Consider the following 23,909-nt stretch of genomic DNA (forward strand, 5'->3'; position numbering starts at 1 on the left):
CATGATGAGAGAGAATACTATGAGAAAAAGTATTTATTAAAAAGAAGATTTAAAGAACAATTTTTAAAGAGCCACATGTACGATGGAGAGGTGAATGGAGGTGGAGGAAAGGTGTCAAGGTCAATATTGGATAAAATAATGAAATTCCCCTTAATTAATCTCAGTTCTTGCTGCTCTTTGTATCACCTGAGCTGAGTGGCGAGAGATTGGCCTGTTCGAGATGTGGTGGGAAAATGTAGTTGTGGATAGGCAGAATGAAATTTCACATTTGTACTGTATAAGCTCTCATGGGTTACTCCCTGACACTAAAAAAGTCTAAGCATTCAAAGGGGCACAACAGTCTGTTCTCAAATTCTCCTTTTCTGAAAAGGTACAGTGTCATATCCTGACCCAAGAAATGACCTTTATAAATTTGCCACTCAACAAAATAAAGCTCTTCAAGTGATCAGTAGGACTTGCCATCCAGAAGAGATGGTGACTGCTTATAAAACTGTGGAAGCCTTCTCTGAAACTGTGAACCGCAGATTAATTGTCCCCTGAGAGCTGGTTTAGGCTTTAAGGCACATGAAAAAGGGAAGATTGTTTCCAAGTTCCTATTTGTGTCACTCCTGCAACTTGTACATTTCCTTCTTAAGAAAAGAAAATCCAGACTTCCCTGGTGGCACAGTGGTTAAGAATCCGGCTGCCAATGCAGGGGACACAGGTTCAATCCCTGGTCTGGGAAGATCCCACATGCCACGGAGCAACTAAGCCCGTGTGCCGCAACTACTGAAGCCCACGGGCCTAGAGCCTGTGCTCCGCAGCAAGAGAAACCACCACAAGGAGAAGCCCGCGCACTGCAATGAAGAGTAGCCCCTGCTCGCCGCAACTAGAGATAGCCTGCATGTAGCAACGAAGACCCAATGCAGTCAAAACAAATTAAAACTAAAAAATAATGCTACATGCAACGAAGACCCAATGCAGTCAAAACAAATTAAAACTAAAAAATAAATAAATAAAAGAAACTCCTTAAATCCAGCCAGCTGCAAACATGGTGCCAAGGGTTTCTCCGGAGCATCAGAGCCACTGCACAGAAATGTGGAACTCAAAGAAAAAGTGATATGGCCTGGCTTCCTAAGAATTGTTTTTCATAAAAAAATATAATGTAGAAATAAATAATAATAATAAGTGGTAGAAATAACACAGAGTAAAGAAGGTAGCAAGTAAGAAAGCTGATAAAGACACTCAGAGAGGGACTTCCCTGGCGGTCCAGTGTTTAAGACTTTGCCTTCCAATGCAGGGGGTACAGGTTTGATCCCTGATCCGGGAGCTAAGATCCCAAATGCCTTGCGGCCAAAAAAACCAAAACATAAAACAGAAGCAATATTGTAACAAATTCAATAAAGACTTTAAAAAATGGTCCACATCAAAAAGATCTTTAAAAAAAAAACACTCGGAGAAAAAAATATTTATACTCTTAAAAGATTTAATTATCTGGCTGATTTCCATAAGATGGGAAATCTTGCTAGATTAATTGAGAAACTAAAAGTTAATTATGAGGGACTTCCGTGGTGGCGCAGTGGTTAAGAATCCCCCTGCCAACGCAGGGGACATGGGTTCGAGCCCTGGTCTGGGAAGATCCCACATGCCGCGGAGCAGCTAAGCCCGTGCACCACAATTACTGAGCCTGCGCTCTAGAGCCCGTGAGCCACAGCTACTGAGCCCACGTGCCGCAACTACTGAAGCCCGTGTGCCTAGAGCCCGTGCTTCACAACAAGAGAAGCCACTGCAAGGAGAAGCCCGCACACCGCAAGGAAGAGTAGCCCCCGCTCGTAGCACCTAGAGAAAGCCCGTGCTCAGCAACAAAGACCCAACGCAGCCAAAAATAAAAAAATAAATATATAAATAAATAAAATTTTTTCAATCTTATAAAAAAAAAAAGTTAGTTATGAAACACCCAAAAATGCTGCTTCTGGGAACCCCACTGTTTAATTTTTAACAGTGATTTTTATCACAGGCTACTGTGATCATTGCGAAACGGTTCATTAAAATGCTTTAAAAATGGACCAGCATCCATTGTGGCAACAGGGGGAGTTGAGAGCCAGGAATTTAGGGATGTTGAGTCCTTCCAAGAAGCTTGAACCGTGGACTACAGGAGCCAATGGCAAACAGCCTTGAAACTCACAGACTCTTGGCAGTGCAACAGTGAAGCTTCTTCAGAGTAGTCAGAGCCCCCAACACTCCCACAGCTCCTTTGGCACCAAAAAACCTTGCTTGAGAAGGAAATTTATAGAACATAGAATTTTATGAGGCCTGAGTAATGTATTTATTTCAGCACATTTAGGTCATAAAATTATCATTGAGCTGAATGTTCTGGAAAGTAAACACAATTCCATCTTTTTTGCCTCAAAAGCAGACTTACTTTGGGTTACAGCACTCAGATCCAGTCTGTGCTTGTTATCTGGCCTTTCATTACCAGTCAGTTCTGCATAGTCTAGAGCAGATGCCATTTGGATAGTGAATGGTGACTGCTGAGGTTTCTGCTACCTAGCAGCATTGATGCACTGGCGGCTGAAATGTAAAAACATTTTCTGGGAACAATTTAGTCAAGCCTCCTATAGCAGAAAGGAGTAGCGTATTAGCTGTAGGTCACCTGTGTTGCATTTTTAAGGGTTTAACCTGTGGGTGTTTTTTTCCCCCCTAAGAAGCAGAAACTTAACCTTTCTTTACTTTCCGATTTTAAAGTAAAATAATAAAATATAGTAATTTGCATTCCTTGAGCCCAGACCAACAGACAGTGGTGGTAGTTTGACAGAAACATGCTAGATGTCAGAAGAAAATAAATCAAACAGTGAATTTAAAATTTGATCTCTCCACCCCCGCCAGTCAAAATCACAAAACAATCCTCACATCGAAGTTGGTTTCTTTCACCAATTCCGATAAAGAGATTTTAAAGCCTACATTTTATTTTTTATTTTAATTATATTAAAAGTTTAAAAGCAATAACAAATCAGCTATCAAAATATTAGGAGACTCCAAATAGTCAAAACAATCTTGTGAAAGAAGGGCAAAATTGGAGTTCTCACACTTGCTGATTACAAAATGTACTGCAAAGCTATGAAGTATAATACGGGCATAAAGATAGACAAAAGACCACTATTGAATAGAACCCAGAAATAAACTCTCACACATATGGTCAAATGATTTTTGACAAGGGTTCCAAGACCATTCAATGGGAAAAAGGAAGTTTTGTAACAAATGATGCTGGGGAAACTGGCTATCCTCATGCAAAAGAATGAAGCTGGGCAGTTACCTAAAGCCATGTATAAAAATTAACCCAAGGTAGATCAAAGATTGAAATGTAAGCATTGAAACTATAAAACTCTTAGATGAAAACATAGGGCAAATGCTTCATGACACTGGATTTGGCAATGATTTCTTGGATATGACACCAAAGGCACAGGCAACAAAAGAAAAAGTAGACAGATTGGACTTCATGAAAATTTATAAACTTTGTGCATCAAAAGACAGCAAAAAAACCAAACAACCCAATTTAAAAATGGGCAAAGGACTTGAATAGACTTGTTGCCAAAGAAGATACACAATAAGCACGTGAAAAGACGCTCAGGATTACTAGTCATTAGGGAAATGCAGATCAAAACCACAATGAGATACCACTTCATACCCACTAGGATGGCAATTTTTTTTTTTTAAACAGACAACAATAAGTGTTAGTGAGAATGTAGAGAACTTGGAACCCTGTGCATTGTTGGTGGGAATGTAAATGGTGCAGCTGCTGTGGAAAATAGTATAATGATTTCTCAAAAGAAGAGTTTTAAACAGAATCACCATATGAGCCAGCAATTCCACTTCAGGGTATATACCAAAACAAGAACCAAAAAAAGTGAAACAGGAACTCACACAGATATTTGTATTCTCATGTTCATAACAACTTTATTCACAACAGCCAAAAGGTGGAAGCAACCTGAGTGACCATCAATGGATGAATGGATAAACAAAATGTGGTACATACATACAGTGGAATATTATCCAGCCTTAAAAAGAGGGGACTTCTGACACAAGCTGCAACATGCATACACCTTGAAGACATTATGTAAGAAAAATAAGCCAGTCACAAAAGGAAAAATACTGTATGATTCCACTCATATGAGGTACCTAGAGTAGTCAAATTCCTAGAGACAGAAAGCAGACTGATGGCTGCCAGGGGCTGGGAGTAGGGGGGAATGTAGAGTTAGTGTTTAATGGGTACAGAGCTTCAGCCTGGGAAGAAGAAAAAGTTCTGGAGATGGTTGGTGATGATGGTTGCACAACAATGTGGATGTATGTAATGCCACGGAATTGTCCAATTAAAAATAGTTAAAATAGTAAGTTTTATGTATATTTTATGAAAATAAAAAAATCAGAAAGGAAGATCAACAATAATGAATGGATGAACTGTCAAAAAATTAGGAAGAACTTTAAGTGTCAAAAAATAGGTTAAATAAATTATGATAAGCCACGCAATCAGATATTTATGTAACCAGTAACATTTATTGATGGCGGCAACACGGGAAATGCCTATGATATGGTGTTAAGTGGGAGGAGATAAAATTGTCACATACTATAATTGCAGCTATAACTAAATCTAGCTCGGAAAAAAAACTGAAAGGAAATATCAAAATGCTTTAACCATTTACATTGGAGTGGTGAGGTGATTTGCTTTTGTGTTTTTTTTTTTTTACCTATTTTCCTATTGTTTTTGAAAGAGGATGTCATAATCTTTCATGGAAAATAAATTTATAATGAAAACTGAAAAGAAGGAACAAGGAAAAGTTTTAAAATAATTGTTATTAAAACCCCTTTTAGTTATTACCCATAAAATCCAGAATGGTGGTTATTTTTGAGGCTTTTGCCAAGTAGTATAAATATAGAGGATGAGTAATTGTGGTTCCTAGAAAACCCTTGTTCAACTCTGTGCTTCAAAAACTGCTTCAGGATTTGGGTCACTGAGCAGAGGACACAGAAGATGAACGTTTCTAAAGAAGGAAACTTTTCAAGGACTGCCATGCCCTTGACACTGGGCAAAGACAATTTCCTGGAGACAAAAACTGCATGTTCAGAGAGATGCCTCTCTAGGTTAAGGTAGACTCATCTCTTGGCAAATAGCCTTTGAAACTGCTTTCCGAAGTGAAGCAGTGAGTGATGCTAAGTGGATAATAACTTGATTCTGTATCCGTCTTTCTCTGGCATACTTGCTGTCATTAGCTCATTGTCTTTCAGCAAGTTCCACCTCTAGCCCTACTCTACCACCCACCCAGGGAAAAGAGAATCGGAACAAGAGAGGATCTGGGTTCAGATGATGTCTGCTCTTTAGGAAGAACCGGTAGAGGGCTTCTGTCCCAGAGCAGAAGCTGCAGGTGCACCTCAGGTTACTCAGCTCCTTGACAGGCTCTCCATGACCTCCCACGTAGAGCAGCTCCCAGAAGAGGGGAGTGAGGGGGACCTGTGGAAGATGTCCCTTGAGGCACCAAGGTAACCCGCTTCCCAGAGGTCCAACATCTGCGTGCCTTTCTGATGGGTCCAGTTGTTATAAGCCCCTCCCCATAAAAGCCATTATCCAATCGGTCTTCCAGACCCATTGTCCACAGCAGACATTGCCATGCCACAAATATTCTTATAAATTTATATATAAATTTAAAAGTACTTCAAAGTGTATGTTGTTCCGGTCCCAGTATTAAAAAAAAAAAAGTAGAAACTTTGACCATATATGCAGGAAAACAAATAAAAATTCAGCAAGGAACATAAAGGAAAATTTGAACAAGGGGTAAAATATTTTCTTACAGGAAAGCACTGAGTAAAAATGTCAGAAGTGAGTAGATAGGTTATACAAGCACTTTTATTATTTATATTATTGCTTATTTATACATGTTTTCCCTTGAGAAGCTGTGTGGGTGGGTGTAAGCAGAGGTGACAGTGCAGAGCCCTCCAATGTCAGAAGGAAGGATGGGTAAGTGATCAATGTCAGTAACTGACACCACACAGGGGTTACTGTACCTTCTGGAATGTAAGTCCTAATAAAATTTTATTGTATTTTAAAATTAAAAAAAATATATTCTCATAAATTTAGTTCCATTCCATGATGCTCTTGGATTCTGGTTGAAAGAAGCTTTCCAAAGTCCCAGTTTGCTTTCTTTTCTACCCTCTGCCATTTTGGACCATTCTGTTGTCTCCTCAATCCTAGGTGGTTCGAGATCAGATCTCTCACTGCACAGTGAAATTGCGCCAGACCACGGGTCTCATGGAGTACTGCCTGGAGGTGATTAAGGAAAATGATCCTAGTGGCTTTTTGCAGGTAAGCGTCAACTAGCTTCTGCTTCAGATTCTCAATGCCCCACGAGACTGCGTCTACGACGCCAAGGCCAGACTCCCAACGGCCCTGGCTGGGCATGGGCCCCTGCACAGCAGAACCCACCTTTGTGCGGCCGTGTGGACATGGGTGCCTGCGGAACTTCACTGGCTTCTCGGAAGTCTCTGCCGCCACGTGCTACAAGATTGAGAAGTGCATGGGCTTTTAAATTTGTTTTTGTTTATGTTTGATCATGAAAACATAATTCCCTCTAAGTTCTTCCAAAGCAGAGTTATTGCCTTGCTTAAGAATTGGGTCCCTTTACTAATATCCTGGACAGTTTTGTCAGCTAGAGATGTAATTATACAAGGTTTCTACCTTTTTTGACACCTCCTTCTGGCCAGTAAGTCAGTGATTTCCCAAATAAATTGAAGTTTTTTCAATCCTTGGATGTCTCATGATTTTTTCAGAGTTGTTTTAGTGACATGTTATGATGTCAACTAAATTTTACATAACTTTTGATCCCAGTGATTAAGGGACCTTTTATTAAGGAACGTGTAGATTCCTTCCAACTGACATTCTACCAAAATGGCCAAGAACAACAGAGGGGACCTAAATATAAGAAATGAAAAAGTTCTCTACCAAAGAATAAAGTCATACATGAAGATGATGTGCTTAAAGTGTAGGAAATTCTATATTACAGGTTAGCATATGCAGCCTCTCTGAACTATTTAATAAAACTAATTTCTAAGTCTTGACAGGATACCCACAGCTCCTATCAGAAACTTAGGGCCATTGGTTCTAGTATATTTAACTAATTGCTAACATATCATTATTTAATGTTGTTGGCTTTGAGTTGATAGGTCATAAACAGCATAATCATATATCCAGATCATATATTAGAGCAATTAACAGCAGCTAATTATATATAGTGCCTCCCTCTGACTCCCAAAAGTGTTCAGATTTTCATGATAAATCACGGGTCACCCTCGTCATAAGAGGTTCCTCGCTGCCTGCACAGAGACAGGAAGGGTGTGAGTCCCGAGGCACTCGGTGGGATGCTCTGGGGGGGCCGAAGAGCTCTGTGTCCATTGTGGGGATGTATTTCTTAGGCTGTGGTCTTTGTTGTGATAGATTTCTGACGCGCTCATAAGGAGAGTGCACCTGACTGAGGATCAGTGGGGGAAAGGCACGCTCACTCCCAGGATGACCACGGACTTCGACTTGAGTCTGGACAACAGCCCTCTGCTGCAGTCTATCCACCAGCTCGACTTTGTGCAGATGAAAAGTGAGTGCCTGCGCCTCCCCCCGCCCAGTCATGGCAGTACCCCGAGTGGATCCTGGTGCTGGAAGCAGGATAAAGGCGGCTTGCCAGATTGCAGCAAACAAAAGGCAGCCTCCAGGTTTATAAATCAGCTGAGAGGTGGGAAAGTCCACACACACACACACACACACACACACACACCCCTCTGGTTAATGTTACAAAACTCTGGAGTGGCTCCTATCTTATCATGTAATAGAAATGTACCCTTTTAGCTGGGTGACCTGCCTCTCAGAAAGTCAGATAAATCCAGATCAACTCAATGCTCGCCTCTTTGAGGATCTTAAGAGATTTCACATGCTCAGCATCAGAGAATAGCTGACATAAAAAGAGGAAGAAAGAGAGAGAGCTGTACATAAATAAAATCTTGTTACAGATAGTAACCCAGATATATTGATATAAATCAAGGGAGTTAGAATTGAGACTGCTTCCACAGGAGTAGAGATAGTGGCAAACAATTGAGTGTAGATTAGCGGGAATTTGAGAGGATCAGAGTCAGCCTGCCTATAGTGGTCAGGAAAATGAGAGCCTGGACACAGAAGGAAAATGAAAATATGAAATAAATTTTAACTTTTTAAACTTTTTGGTCCATGCCATTCAGGGATATGGCAAGATCTGTTTGCGATTTGGGGTGGATGAGGGGAAGAACAGTACTTAAAATTATCTTAAGGAAAATAACTCTTTGAAAAAAAGGTAAAAACTCAGACCAAACATGCAATGATATTTTTATGGCAGGGTAAGTAATAGCCCATTTGAAAAATATTTCTGATTTTTTAAAACTTATTGTGAAATAATTATACATTCACAGGAAGTTGCAGCAATATTAAGGAGAGGTCCCCTGTACCCTTCAGCCAGTTTCCATCAGTGGTTACATCTAGCGTTTAACTATCACATAATATCAAAACCAGGAAACTGACATTGGTACAGTGTGTGTGTGTAGTTCGGTGCCATCAGGTCACATGTATAACTGCCTCTGCAATCGAGATACAGAATGATTCCATCACCACAAAGATTTCCCTCCTGCTGCCCCTTTTAGTTACACCCACACGCCTCCCCTCCCCCATCCCCAATCCCTGGCAACCACTGATCTTTCCTCTCTCCCTCTGACCTTGTCATTTTCTGATCTTTTTTAAAAACTGAAGAAATTGATTTGCTCTTTGCTTCTCCCAATTTAAGCATCCGCGTAATAAATAACTTAGAATTCAGTGCCTTAACATTTTTGTTTCTTAAGAAAAATCTGCATGCGTGCTTTTATTAGACAGAGAGAGCCATATAACCCAGCGAGTGTTAGGGCTACAGACTACATCGTGCAGTTACAGTCATTCCTATCCCTGGTACATGTACTTCCCTCATTTTTTAAATGGATTTTAGCCCTCTTTTATTTTCAGTTTTCTCATCTTTTTGTTTCATATGTATTGCTTTGGGATAATGCCTTAATTTTCGAAGTAAGTAGTGTATAGAATATAAATAAAAATGCTTCGTTGTAGTAACAAAAATAGTTAGCATTTACTGACTGCCTACCAAACCAGGCACACTCCTAATTGCTTTCCACGGATTAGCTCATTTTATTCTGACAATCCTAGTAGGCAGCTGAGAAAACTGAGGCACAGGAAGACTGGGTTACTTGCCTGAGCTCACCCAGCTAGTGAGTGGCAGGGCCGGGATTCAAACGCGGGGAGCATGGTTCCAGAACCCACACCTACAACTGCTGGTTTGTGCTGTAAAGTTAATGCCTTACTAAGTGGCTTCTTCAAGGAATAACTGAAGTCTTCTCTTAAACTTAAGAAATTTAATTTTTTGTTGCAGCAGTGCTTTCAAGCTTTAAAATTTTTTTTTCTTTAACACCTACATGGTAGCCTATGATGTGTCACCATCCAAGTAGTATAGAGAGCCTGAGGTAAAGCCCCCTTGATCAGCCTCTCTCTTTGCCCAGTTCCTTCAAGGAGGTAGAATCATTGAAAGGTTATGTCACAAGTAGCTCAGAGGAGAAAATGTGTCACAAAAGGGTAATGTAAGGGCTTTTGGTGGAAGAGAAGAAAAAAAAAAGAGCCAATCCAATTAGCCTTGGTGATGGGGCAGGAGCAGGGGCAGGTAGAGGATAGAAGCCTCAGGGCTTTCAGATGGTTTAATCAGCTGGAGAGTCCTCTCCTCCCCCATCCGTCCTGAGTCATGTCCATCTGCCATGGTGGAGTCCCGGCCAGCTGGCACCATGGTAACTATTGTACTGGAGTGAACTGGCCCTTCATCTGATGTGGGAACTGCAGGCTCACATGTCGTGCATCACAGACCACATTCCTAAAGCATTCTCGCTTGGCCATTTAGGGCTGCACACAGGAGTTAAGTGTGGACATGACTGTACACACAGGAGAGAATGCCACACACGCTAAAGGCCAAAATGCAGAAAACTCTCACAGCAAAAATTCACCTGGAACACAAAATTATCCAGAACAGTTATTTATGAATTTAATATTAGCAGGTCATTTGGTATGAGACTGGATTATTCCATTTTCCTTTTCAACACTTCATGTTAAGTTAATTTACTTCTGTTAAGTATCCCTCTGCAGAGTTCATTTATAAGCTTTGCTTTGTGCTCATTAAGTTTAATTAATTCAGTGAGAGCCCAGTCCTCCTTAGAATCTGAATAATTTTTATCTCTCATGCTTTCAATGGAAAGAAAAAGCCAAAAGGTATGACACAGTAGAACTTGATTGACGGTAGTTAAGACTTCTCCTCCTGGCCCCTTTGATATCTGTTAGTATATACACAACCGTGCCTGGTGTAATGTTCGTCTTTTTATCTTCTTAGGATATTCATAGTCAGTTTAATAAACTGTGCTTTCACAGCTTGCCAGTAAAAATATCTCAAGAAATTACACCCCAATATCCATGTACAAATGGCCAAATTTAAGTAGCATTTGGAATGGTGTTAATCTGACCATTGTGAGACTAACAATACGTTAGTTTCAATATATGATATCTAATTGTGTGAAGTGGATTAGTAGAAAGTTTAAAATATTTTCAAAGTTACTAGAAATATGCATTTAAAGCTATGATTCAAACTTACAACTAGAATATCTGTTTAATTCCTGACTCAAAATCTGAGTATCTCTCTGGTTTTGAAATTTCATCTCAGGTGCCTTTTTTTTTTAATATCAAAGAAGATAGGTCTGTGGTTGGTTTTTAAATATTTCCACTTAGGCCAGCTGCTACTCAGCTAAAATGCATTGCCTAAAATTATTCTCTTATTAGTTAAGGATTTAACTGATCTGCTCTTTCTGATTCCACATCACCCTCAAGCAATTGAGATTTGAGTGGAGAATGCTGGTACCCTCTTTGTTCAAACACCCCTAAATTGTGATGGCATGTTTTCCAGTTGCATTTTGATTAGAAAATCATCTTACCCTCTTTCTAGACTATGGAAGTTGTGCTTGATCTCTCAGGCTTTTCTTTTGTAGAAAACAACTGATTAAACTTTGTTTTCTGTTTTTATTATGGAGTAATAAACACATTTTTCCTTAATTCTAAATTGCTATTTTCAACTCTTACCAGGTCATGGGAAGGAAATTTTAATTTTTTTTTTCCCAGTCTATCAAGAGCTCTGCTGCTTGGCTCAGAATAGATTTCAGATACCTACCCTCTCCCAGAAAAATATTACCCCAGAATTGCCTAAGTACAAAAAGTGTTCCAAGGTTCAGGAGTCAGTGCTGAAATGAAACACCAGTGTGTTCATTCCAGCCCAGGATGAAACATTGACCTAATGGTCTATCAAGCGTTTTTAGCACGTAGATCAATGGCTGTTAATCCCTTGAGTGCCTCTACTCACCTAAGGACACATTTATCTTCATTAACTAATGTTGAATGTTAAAAGCCCTGAGTATGCACCAAGGTCATGGGCAAGGCCAGTATGATCTGAACAGACCCTCCTATAAATCATGGAGAACGAATGCACAGAGCTTTGGCAGTGATGGGGATGAGCACACATGCAGACTCGTGTGAAATCTGTTCATGGTCTGAGGGCCTGGAATTCGTGTCCGCAAAGCCTGTGTTCACGTTTATCCTTAGCAAAGTACTAGTGATAGCTTTCCAGAAACAGCCTGTCCTTCCTCTAAAGTCTAAACTTTCCTCAGATGCCGTTTGTATTGTTCAACCACCATAAAAAGGAAAGACAGTCTACAAAGGAACCTTCAGAGAACATGACAGAGTAAAATTGCTTTCCCAACCACCATAGCTCTTAAGGTGAAATGTTTCTTTAATCTATACCAGCAATTCTGGAGAAGCTTTATTGTTCACATTATAGGAACCAAAAATGTTTCATTCCTCTTGGAATTAGGCCTACACTTTCCCTGTCATTCACTATTACTGAACCCCAGACTGGAGAGGCGATAAAAACATCCAGCCCCTGGAACCAACCTAATGGGCATCAGAACCCAGCTCTGCCACTGACTAGTGGTGAACTCTTTCTGTGTTTCAGTTTCTTTGTCGAATATAGGGATAATAACAGTACCTACCTTGCGGGGTCGTGTTGAAAATTAAATGAGTGAACACATGCAAGCCTCTGCCCACAGTCTGGCCCTCAGCAGTGTTTCCACATCACAGGATCTCTTTTCTCCCATTGTCCTCACCACACTCCTGTGAAACCTCACAGAGGAATTCTGGATGGTTGTGAATGCTCTCAATCTGGAAAGTACTGGGAAGAGGGAAAAGTAAACAAATGTGAAAAACGTGAGGGATAGTTTGAACTAGAATGGCCTTTAAAAGGTAAGACATTTGAAAACCTTGGTATAACAAGCCACTGTGGCAGAATTTAATTTTTAGATGAGGCCCCACCAGACCCCAGGGAAGTCAATAAAACAGCTACCCTCCTGTGTCGAAGAGAATTTTTAGCCTGAAGCTTGATTTTACAGGCTAAAAGGATGCTGAGTACTAGAATTCTGATCAGGTCAGGGGAAACTAGTTCTTGAGGAAAAATAAAGATGTCCAGGAATGATCATGAAGGTGTTAAGATAGTTATTGTAGCTCCAACGATAGGAATTTCAATAAAATAAAACCTTCTCTCTCAGAGTTCAGCCCAGGAGCCGTAATGCTGTCCATTTCCAAAACACAAGAGACAAATCAATTTGAAAATACTTTGGATTCTTGTAGGTCATTTATTTTATACCTAATAAAGTGAAAATGGGTAATAATAATATAACACGCAGTATAAAATCCGTTGTTCTGAAATGCCAGCCTTAGTCTTTGCTAATGAAGCTGTAATTATGTCACATTTCCTTTTATATGCAACATCACCTTGGGGTAAATAAGGAAAAAGAAAAAATAATTCTCAGCACATTGAGAAATAGATTTAGATACATGCAAATGTTTCTGGGTTCCTTCCTCCTCTCTCTTCCTCTCTCTCTCTCTCTCTCTCTCTCTCTCTCTCACTTTGCTTTCTTTGCTTGTTTGTTTAAATTTGGGACAGTGTTAAGATCTGAAGATTAGTGACTGGTTAGACTTTTTTCTCTCTTCTTGGCCTTTTAAAGTGTATCCACTGAGGACTTATGAATGAAGTTCACATGTTTTAATTACATATGACACCATGTATTTCAATTAATCTTTTAATTATACCTATGTCTATATGGGAAATTTGAGGTTTCTTATCAGAGACATTGCAAGTATTTGTATGATTCAAATTGAAAACATCTTGTGATCTTATTCTCTGATTTTAAAATTGATGAAATGTAGACTTGCCTGAAACATGAACAAAGGGAAAATGAAGACTGATAGGGCAGATAATGAAATAGAGTCCAAGAAATTGTTGTTTTATGGAATGCTGTAACCATTAAGCACAGCTAAGAGCAAATATCCCCAGGGAGAATCATTCCATGTCTCTAGAAGCCCTTTGAAGAATGGTTTGCTAAAACTTGTCAGACTTTACTCCACTGTTAATATGTTAAGATGTATTCTGTTTATACGGAAAAAAATTTAAATGACAAAGTAAGTTCCTAACTGGAATAATGACCTTAAGTTAACCTCCAATTACAACTCCTAGATGATACCTATTACATGTAGATGGTCATTAGAATCATTCAAAGGAGTTCTGTCTTCTGTCTCCTCTTCCCAGCCAGTCCTGTAGTCTATGTATTGGACAAGGCAGAGCATTTATTTCCTTTCCTCCAATTCCAGATTTCCTCTGAGGCTGCAGAGCCATTGTTCTCTGATAAGATTCCACCTGAACCCTGTGCAATTGAAACTTAAAACATTATTTCCCTTCCTAAACTGATGACCTCCAATTAACTGGTCATAATTTTGATTTAATTATGTTTGATCTGGTAACTCAGGCATGGTTTTCTTGTCATGTACCAGCCTTCTTAAGTATAAGATAATAGACCTGCTTCCCCTTCACATCACTTATAGTCACTGCTTTTGTTTTCTAGGTAATCCACCATAGAACCTGTTTTCTAAACTGCTGTTAAATGAACCATCTTAGTCAGGGTGACTGGCGAGGAGCAGATTTAATTCAGTGCATGACACTCCAAGTCCAGTTTTGGTACAGCATACCAGGTGTTCCACAGTTAACATTTGTTCATCTGAATGTCCCTGGACGTGGTCCACACCATTCTCTCCTGTGTTAAAGTGCTACAAAAATAAATTCATGTTTTGGTGCTGAAAAATAATTTTAAGCAGTTAGTAAAAACACTGCTTCCAGGTACATAAATTGAGTTCGTATGTTAGGAACTAGGATTATTCATTCCCTGACATTTCTATGTCTGTATGTCTGAAGGCTCAACTAATCTGCAGTTTTAAGTAATACAAGACTCAACACAAAATGGGGGCGGGGGCAGGGGGGTATTGTGACTAGTAACACTGTGACAGATTCTCACAAGGTCACGAGGACACTCTGACCTTCCCTGCCAGGCCCCATCTGTTCCCATACTACTCTAGGCTCACAGTTGACTGCTCTACACCTACAGAAAGAACAGACTTGAGCTAGTGCCTTTTTCAAGGTATAGCTGCTTTGAAAGAATGATGTCAAATTCCTCAGAAGTTTCAAAACTGAGAAATCACTGTTTGTGTCACTTGGTACCAAATTTTCAAAAATCCAGAGCTATAGCTACTTATGTGCACAAAACCTTGAGTGGAATCACTAATAAAAAATGATAGAACCTTAGAAATATAGTGGTTTCAGAGCTATTTCTCAGCATAGGCAGTTCCCATTTTATTAAATGTGGTTTAAGGCTCAGAGTAAACTCGATGATAAATTCATCAGCCATGTTATGGGTGAAACAGGCTTCAGTGGGCTGGATGGGACATCCATTTCCCACGTGAAACACTTCTCTTAGGGGTGATGCCTTCGGCGCTCAAGGGGGTGAGAACAGAGCCGTTATCTCCCCGCCAGTTAAGGTAGGAAGTGCCACCATGAGCTGGGAAAAAGCAGCGCAGTAGACCAGAAACCACTGCCACTCCTGGAGACTCTAGGAGGGATCCGGTTCAGGCGCCCCCCACCTCCATGCACCCCAGGCTAGCTGCTTAGCCCAGCCACTTGGCCTAAGTAAGGGCGTGCTTCTCATTCCTAGATACTGAAAATGTTGGCAGCTCGACAGAAGCCAGGGTTACACTAATTTCTGTTTAGCTTCCTCTCCAGTCCCAGCGACCCCCATCCTACAGCTGGAGGAGTGCTGCACCCACAACAACAGCGCTACGCTGTCTTGGAAACAGCCGCCCCTGTCCACGGTGCCCGCCGACGGATACATTCTGGAGCTGGATGACGGCAATGGTGGTCAGTTCCGGGTAAGTGGAGAACCTACGGCTTGTCAGCCAAAACCGGTGACGACCTCGGAGGACCCACCATGGAGTCTCCGACCCATCCCGGCAGGGCCTGCCTGCTCTTCATCTGAGGCCTGCTTTCTCCATGTCCCATCAAAGAAGGACAAAGGAGTCCCTGAATAGAAACTGCCCCACTCTTCTGAAGAGAAAATATTGATACGTGCAGTACTGCAAGCGCTGGTGTCAGATTGCCGGCATTCAAGTCCCAACTCCCCCACTGGGCTGTGGGACTGTGCCCGTTTGTCAGCTCTCTGAGCCTTCAGGTCCTCATTTGGAAAAAGGGGATGACAATAATAACATGGACTTCGTGCACTGTTGTTAAGAGCCACTTAGATAATTCATATAAAATTCTTAGCATGCTGCAATCTCAGACCCCATTCTACTTAGTATCCCACTGACAAGTTGTCATTTTAAGGCTGTGCTTTGGATGCAAATTATTTTTACTCATTACATCAGCATAATGTTGCAACGTGTACAGCTAAAGAGAGAGGCAACTGCCTAACCTATGCTAAGGATGCATTATGCTAGGATTTATTTTAAGCTTTGGAAATGTCATTCTTCCTCCCTTCCCTGTTTCCTCCCTCTTCCCTCTGTACTGTGGTGAAAATCTGAATACTCGTGATTTCCCTTCCTAAACTGCAAAACCCCTATGCTTTGTGACAGTTTCTGAAGTTATCAGTGGGTTATAAACATAGCATAGAGACCACTTCATGTTTTCAAACCTGTTCTTTACAAATCATACTGATGAATAAAGATATTGCTCAGTAGGTATAATATACTGAATAAATGCCAATAATAATAATAAGCATAATGCTAACTGTAAGTACCCAGTTTTAATCTTTTAAGCCCTATCTGCTAATAACTAGCATTCAGTAAGCTGCCAGACCCATGCTAAACACAAGGCGCTATGCTAGTCAGTTTGCACGTATGACCTTATATAATCCTCACACCAACCTCATAAGGTAGGTATTTTTGTCCCCATTTTACAGAGAAGGAAACTGAGGCTAAAAGAGGTCAATTCAGTGCCCAGTAGCTCACAGGATGAGCTCAGATCAGGCAGACCCCAAAGCACCTGCTCCTGTCCACCCTGCAACACTGCCTCCTGACCAGCCCAGGGCCAGGGTTGGAGTTAAATGGTGGCCTGTTCTTTTCTGCCCCTCAGGAAGTGTATGTTGGAAAGGAGACCATGTGCACCGTGGATGGTCTTCACTTCAACAGCACATACAATGCTCGCATCAAGGCCTTCAACAAAACAGGAGTCAGCCAGTACAGCAAGACCCTGGTCCTCCAGACGTCCGAGGGTAAGGCCCTTCAGCAGTATCCCTCAGAGCGAGAACTGCGAGGCATCTAGAATGGCTGGCAAGCCCGGAGGTAACCCCACCACTGCCCACATTCGCAAGTGTTTCCATGACTTGCCCTGCATTCTGGCACAGAGCCGCTGTTTCTCTCCTGCCTTTAGAGAGCCCATGGTATGTGGACGTGATCAAACCAAAGAGTCCACAGCGGCAGTTCCAATGGCCTTGGCCGGTGGCTTCCTTTGATAACGCTCTAAATAATCTGCAGCGGAAGAAGCTGAAAAGTGAAGGCCTCAATGTGCCGCGGTGTGTGAGACAGATGTATCTAGGCTCTAGGGCAGGCTCCCATTCTCCACGATACACAACATTGGCCAGTTTTGCCCAGACGATTCTCAATTGCTTTGTAGCGCTGGCTTGGGTCTGAGGGCGGGGCCGAGGTCCTTTCCAGCTGCGGATCTTTCCGACTGAACGTGTTTCCAAGGGGTGTGGGGCGCAGGAGCCGTTCCGAGAGGGCCTGTCGGCCACTCCTGGCTTAACCAGAAAGTTCCGTTTCACACGCTGGGACCGAGGCTCCCTGTGGGCACCAGCCAGGAAGAGGCCAGCGCCTCTGCATTACCTCACCATTTTCACCTTTTCCAGTCCCTCTAGGTTTGGTTAGGCTGCCCGGGGCCTCCGCACAAGGTCCATCTCCAGACAACTTTCGCTTCTTGGCTATACTGTAAATATTTTGGTCATCAAAGGCAAGCCGTCCATCTCAGGAGAGGGGGGCTTGGATTTGATGGCCAGGTATAACCTCTGAGGCTCTTAACATTTTCACTCTAAAAGCAATTGCAACACATGAAATTAAACCTATGACGAGGTAGTTGTGGTCGGTGCCAAAGCATTTTCAGACCTTCTGGGTGTCATTTTAATCATAGAAGCCACCCCCATCCCATGGCATTCTCTGTAACTTCCCTCTGCAGAACTGATTATGTTGATTTTGTTCACATTCCAAATGTTAGCTAAAAGAACTGTGCTCCGCTTCCCACAAACCTCAGCATGTGCCAGTCACCCCTAAAATGGTTCACATGGTTAAAAATAAGCACAACTTCAAATCCCACAGCAAGGTTGAGAGGCCCCTAGTCGTGCAAACCACACTTGGGGAGCACTTGTAAGTCTGAATGATGCTACTCAAAGAGAAGGATCTGGTGAAGAGGAAACGCCCACATACCTGTCCCCCTTTGGGTTATAGGGATGTGGTAGCCAAGCGTCCCCTGGGATGATCATTTTAGCAGCTTCTCTCTGGGAAGAGAGCTATCAGCTTGAGAGCAATTGCCTCTTTTCCCAAAGCACCATGCTAGATGCTAAAGCCCTCCAAAAGTGTTCCTAGGTGCAATGCAGAAGGCCCTTGATGGGGATGGCCTTGTTTCCCATGTGTGTACAAAGCGGTTTGACTGAAGAGTGAAGTGCATGCCATCAGAGCAGGGAGACAGTTTGCAGCAACGTTGTTAATCTGTGTCACCAGACCTACGGGAAAACTATTTCTATTCATAATGCATCATGGAAATCATACTATTCTGCTAAAATCAGTTATTAGCATAGCAGCCTGAGCACTTATGTCTCTCTTTTCATCCTGCAGGAGGGTGTAGTTTCTAAGTTTCAATTAATGTTCATAAGATTATGGTGTCTAATAAATTACAGGATTGGAACTGCGATCCTTGGTACCACAGTCACAGAACTGGGGGTCATTTTCTAAAAGAAACTAACGGAACAAGTCCTCTTCCAACAAAGAAACTGTACTGTAGAAATTAATTTCCTCCATGAATTTTATATATTGTGTACAAATATAAGGTATGTATCTAAATACAAAGAAAACCCTATCCTCGTGTAGATATCAGTATTCTCTGTTACTGCACAGAAGTGATTTTCTCATGATGAAATAAAGTTCACACACATACTTTCTCCATAACTTTGGTTTGTTCTATTTGTTTCTCCCTCATTCTAATTCATTCCAACAGTGAGACAAGATTTAGAAAGCAAGAAAAAATATAATGAATAGCTTATTAGGAAAAATAAGATTTGATCAATCTGTAACAATTGAGAAAGCCTGTAGAACTAAAGAATTATACCTCTTTTTTTGTTTTTTAGAAACCAATGAGAAAAATGCCATTAACAGAGTTTTAATAAGTTAACTGAACTTATACTTTATTAATCTTATTTCTTACCATTCCTGGAAAGATTTGCTTTGGAGATTTTTCTTCTTTGCTGCTATTGTGGGTGATGGGATGGTTGGTTTGCTTTCTACTTTAATAAAATCTTTTATGTTCTTTTTAGCAAGAGTTAACCCCTTTCCAAGGTTCAAAATAAAAAGTCTGTATCACAGAAGGGTACGATCTCGTATGTGATAGCAAGTCTAACTCGTATTTACATGCATTTAGTCCAAGGTTTAAATCACTTATCACTCATACTCTCTGAACTATCACAGAACCTTCTGCTGACCTAAAGGTAACATTATGCAGGGGAGATCAAATGTCCACATTGTTGTGAATTCTGACCTTTTTTTTCAAAAGCAAATTTGTTTATTTGTCTATTTGTTGGGCAGTATTTGATAAGTGTCTGATATGGGTATAGAGTGTTGAGCAGAGGTCACCCAGCTGTCACGGAGCTCACAGTCTAGAAGAGAGACAGGCCTTAAAGAAATAGACACGCAAATATTGCATATTTACAAATTATGTTAAACACTGTGAGAGAAGGAAAGGGGACCATAAGGAAGACATAATTTGTATAAGGGAATCAGTCAGGAAAACAATGAAAAATAATTTAATGCAATGGAATTATAAAGAATGTGTTATCAAAAGGGAAAAGGAAAGGAAAACAAATTATTATGTGAGTTCAAGTTTGCTTAGTTCCCTGAAAGCAAAGTTCTTGGAAATGTACCTAAAACAGCCATGAGAATAAGGCCAGTTGCAGATCTAAACCAAATTACCCTGACTTAAGAAGAAACTTAACTGTAAGCAATTAATAATTTTATTGAAATTTTAAAATAAGGCCCACAACCTGTTTGTATATATCTTTAAAGTAATTCATTTAATAGCTGTGATGGCTGTGTCACGGTCTCTGAAACCATCTACAAAAGAGTATTTGTTTAAAATATTATGTGACAAGGCCTTGTTAATACATAGAGTTCTAGGGCTCATTCTGTGTCTGGGAGACTATTCTCCTGCCCCCCACCCCCAAAGAAAAATAGACATGGGTGAGAATAGGACAGAAAAATTTTGTTCATTTTTCTCTGTTTTCCTTCTGCCTATCTAAACAGACTACTTTTTTTTTCTTCTTTTCAAATCTGGAGAAAAAATAAGATAGACCAAAGATAATATTCCTGGTGTTCAAATAATTCACTGAGACTATTATCTGGCTGGAGAAAGGTCTTTCTCTGACTTCCCTCAGCTCTCAGAGCCAGGGAACTGCTTCACGCAGCCTTCTCAGCACAGGAGGAGCTGCAGCCCACCAATCCTTCCGGGGAATTAGAACACAGAGGGTTGCACCTTCTGTGCAAAAAATACACTTTAATCCAAATCTTTGCGAAAAAGATCATTTCACTGGACACATTCTTAGAAGTAGAATTACCAGACTAAAGAGTATGAACGTTCTTAAGCCCTTGATCTATGTTTGCAAATTGCTTTCCGGATAGATTTTACACCAGAAATGTATGAGCCATTCCATTTTTAATATCACCTTAATTCTACTGTTTAGAGTTTAATTTTGACTAACAAGCAGCCTCTTCTGAAAGTAAAAATGTTTCTAACAGAGGGTTTTTTAATTCGTATTTTCATAGACATAATATTCTGATTGTCTTACATCTAATAGCTACATGAAATACAACACACTACAGGGAAAATGAACATGATCTAAAGGGGAGGAGAGACTTCTCAGAGAAGGGAGAGAGAGAAATCCTAACAGAGGGAATAACTGTAGGTAAGGTAAAAACTTCAAAATATGCCTTGAGCTGACTTTGCAAAGGAAGCCTCATTCACTCAAAAACATTAATTGAGCGAGCCGATTTGACGATCACAGCGATGCGTGCAGCATGGCCCTGCCCAGTGCTCATGGGCTTTACTCTTCCTCCTTCCCTGAACTCCATGGCACCTGGCTCAGAGTGCCTAAAACTACGGTACCACCTCACCCCTCGAGAACTAAGATTTCCACCCGACAGTGTAGGCAGTCATCTTACAGTCAAGATGTAAGCAACAATGACCTGTGATTGGTAGGAAAAAAAGGACAAAGTTCAGGCACAGAAGCTCCTGCGTTGTTCTCACGGCAGAGCCCTTCTTGTCACTCAGCTCTCACTCTTTTTATGCACAATTCCGCTGAGCTCATTGACCCATTTGCAAAGAGCACAGCAGACCGGAAACATCACATTAGAAGAGAAAGGGATTTGATATAGACATGAATTGAGGCTGTTGGCAGCACTGAGCAAGGAAGGTAACTGGAAAAACTGTGAACAATCCAAAAAAAGAGAGAGAGAGAGAGACAATGTTCTGTGGCATATGGTCAGAAAGTATATAATGCATTTTAGAAAGATTTCCACCTAATACATTTAAAAGTCAGTATATATTCTGGAACTCTTGATAATGGAGTATTAAGTATATCAGAAGGCTTTATGGAATTACAGTATAAGTACCCCCCCCAAAAAAAATGCTATGGTAATTTTGTGTAGAGCTTCCAAGAACTTTCTTCATTGCCCATTAAAAGATTCCATGAAAAAAGACAGCAATATGAAAGCCAGCAAATATTTTTAGGATACTGAAATCCAGCGGAGGAATTGTATAAAAGCTATCCATTTACTATAAGTTCCTAAAAATAGAGATTCTTTTCTCTTCACCCTAAGACTGCTATATAGACCTTATATCTCTGTACCCATTGCTATTGTTTAAACCTCGCTTCTGTTCTGTTGCTGCAACATTCCAGATTTGCCCTATGTATTATTTCCCATTGCTGCTTTAACAAATTACCACAAGCTTAGCAGCTTAAAACAACACAGATTTATCACCTTACAGTTCTGGAGATCAGAATCCTAAATGGGTTTCACTGGGCTAAAAGTGAGGTATCAGCAGGACTGCGTTCCTTGGAGGTGGTTCTAAGGGAGAATCTGTTCTGTTTCTTTCCCAGCTTCTAGAAACCACCGGCATCCCTTGGCTCATGGCCCCTTCCTCCATCTTCAAAGCCAGCAGCGTAGCATCTTCCAATCTCTTCTGACTCGAACCCTCCTGTTTCCCTTTTATAAGCATCCTTGTGATTTATTACCTTGGGCCCACCTGGATAGTCCAGGATAATCTCCCATCTCAAGATCCTTAACTTAGTCACATCTGCAAAGTTCCTTTTTCCATGTTAGGTGCCATAGTCACAGATTCCAGGGATTATGACATGGAGATTTTTTGACGGGCCATTGTTCTGCCTACCACACTCTATGAGGAAAGTATTATTATTATTATTCCACTCTACATATGGCAAAACGGAGCCTGGGAGAGGATAAATGACGTGCCAGGCCTGGGCCTTTCAGCTCCAATGCCCAGCACAGTATGCTTTGATGCTGACATTAAAACAGTGCTCTTTGCACTCAACCAAAAAGAGGGAAAGAGGGAACACTATCCTAAGTCTGTTTGCTAGATGTCTGAAGACAGCTTGTAGAAGCAGTACTGTGTAGCTGCCTCACATGTTCATCCAGAAACCCCAGGCAGAAATAGGACTTTAACACTTTCAGTCATGTTAGACTTTTGCTCTAAAGAATAATATTCCTGCTTTAAGAAGGAGATGTGGGAATGACTGTCATTTCCAGTATAATATCCAAGCACCTCCTTGGGTCCTGTCCTTTTTTCCGTGTCTTCCCTCTGGCTCCCCAGCCCCCCGGGGTGAGCTTCTCTCCAACGTGGATGCTTTCAGCTGGCAGTGATGGGTCACTGCCTGGGAAGGAAAAGGATGTCAGAGGCACATCTTTGAGGTCCTTGAAAGACCCCACCAAGTGAGGTCTGGGACGGGGAGCCCTGCTCGGGTTGAAACCACAGAGCTATTTATTCACAGAAGCTCTCAGCCCTCCAGATCTCAACTGTGAGGGAAAGTGGGGAGAATAATCAGTGATCATGAGAGAATCAGGCTGTAGATAAGGCTGTAAATTGCAGCATTCTCTGCACACAGGTGCGCAGAGCGCTGAGCAGAAGTGCTCTCAAGCATTGTCTTACTTGAACAGCCGTAAAAGCCATCTCCCCAGTGCTTTCCAGGATTGTTTCATCTAATGACAACAAAAGGGTTGGGACTCTCGAAATCACATCTTAGAAACTGCTTTCTAAAAGGGGACATAGAAGGTGTTATTCATAAAGATTAAAATGCCTTTTTGTTTCCCATTAGGCTCTCAGCATCACAGTACCCTTTCCAGCGTGATAGCTCCTTCTCCCACACATCATAGAAAATAACCCAGAGAATATTCAGTGATGCAGGCAGAATATAGGCCCAGAATGACCCCAGATGCATCTGTTCAAAAGTCTCTTTGCAGATATTTTATAGTGATTTGGGGCCAGGATAAGTGCTGTACTCTTCAACCTTAATGTACTGAGACACACACCCGCCCCGCTTCCCACCAGAGAATATGTAACCTTGTGGGGGGAAAAGAACCTCATCTGATCTCAGCCCGCCCGCCTCGTGTGGTCAGAATCCCAAAGGGGAGGGTGACATATTTGCCTTTCAATTCCTAACCACCGCAGTCCACGGAACTACTCTATATAGACAAGAAAGATTCATCCTCAGTATAATGCAGGGCGTGGAGAATGATAATTAGGTCCTCCACACAATCCTTGGTCACCCCTGAGACCACTGGAATGTGCCCCATGGCCTATAGCATCAACCTTTTATACATTTCCAAGGCACAAAAGAGAGCAATGGCCTTGTCAGCCCCCAAATTTTACCTACCAGGAATTGATCTGCCTGGGGCCCTTATCCTGTCCCATCACAGCTGGCAGTGTGACTTAGATGTGTCCCTTAATCTCTCTGGACTTCAGGGTTTTGTTTGGGGGGGGGATTGTTTTGTCTCTAAAACTATAGACTTAGAGCAGATGACCTCTAAGTTCTTTAGTGTTAATACCCCCTGGTTTTCTTCTGCGGCTTCTCTCTTCAAAATCACTGCCGAAAGCTGTTAC

General features: G+C 41.3%; 1 protein-coding gene across 20 annotated transcripts in view; it reads left to right on the plus strand.

The window, feature by feature from the left end:
- The window catches only part of TRIM9 (tripartite motif containing 9), a 102,992-nt gene that overhangs the window by 64,930 nt on the left and 14,153 nt on the right, over positions 1-23,909 (plus strand). For 13 of the 20 annotated variants that reach the window (XM_068528056.1, XM_068528603.1, XM_068528137.1 and 10 more), the window contains 4 exons: positions 6,221-6,331; positions 7,460-7,613; positions 15,255-15,412; positions 16,611-16,749. In XM_068528056.1, coding sequence (XP_068384157.1) covers positions 6,221-6,331; positions 7,460-7,613; positions 15,255-15,412; positions 16,611-16,749 — 562 coding nt within the window. Of the gene's footprint in view, positions 1-6,220; positions 6,332-7,459; positions 7,620-15,254; positions 15,413-16,610; positions 16,750-23,909 lie in introns of all 20 variants that reach the window. The other 7 variants (XM_068528215.1, XM_068528514.1, XM_068528803.1 and 4 more) reach the window with 3 other exon arrangements.

Source organism: Eschrichtius robustus, chromosome 1, assembly GCF_028021215.1.
Source record: "Eschrichtius robustus isolate mEscRob2 chromosome 1, mEscRob2.pri, whole genome shotgun sequence".
Classification (NCBI taxonomy): Eukaryota; Metazoa; Chordata; class Mammalia; order Artiodactyla; family Eschrichtiidae; genus Eschrichtius; species Eschrichtius robustus.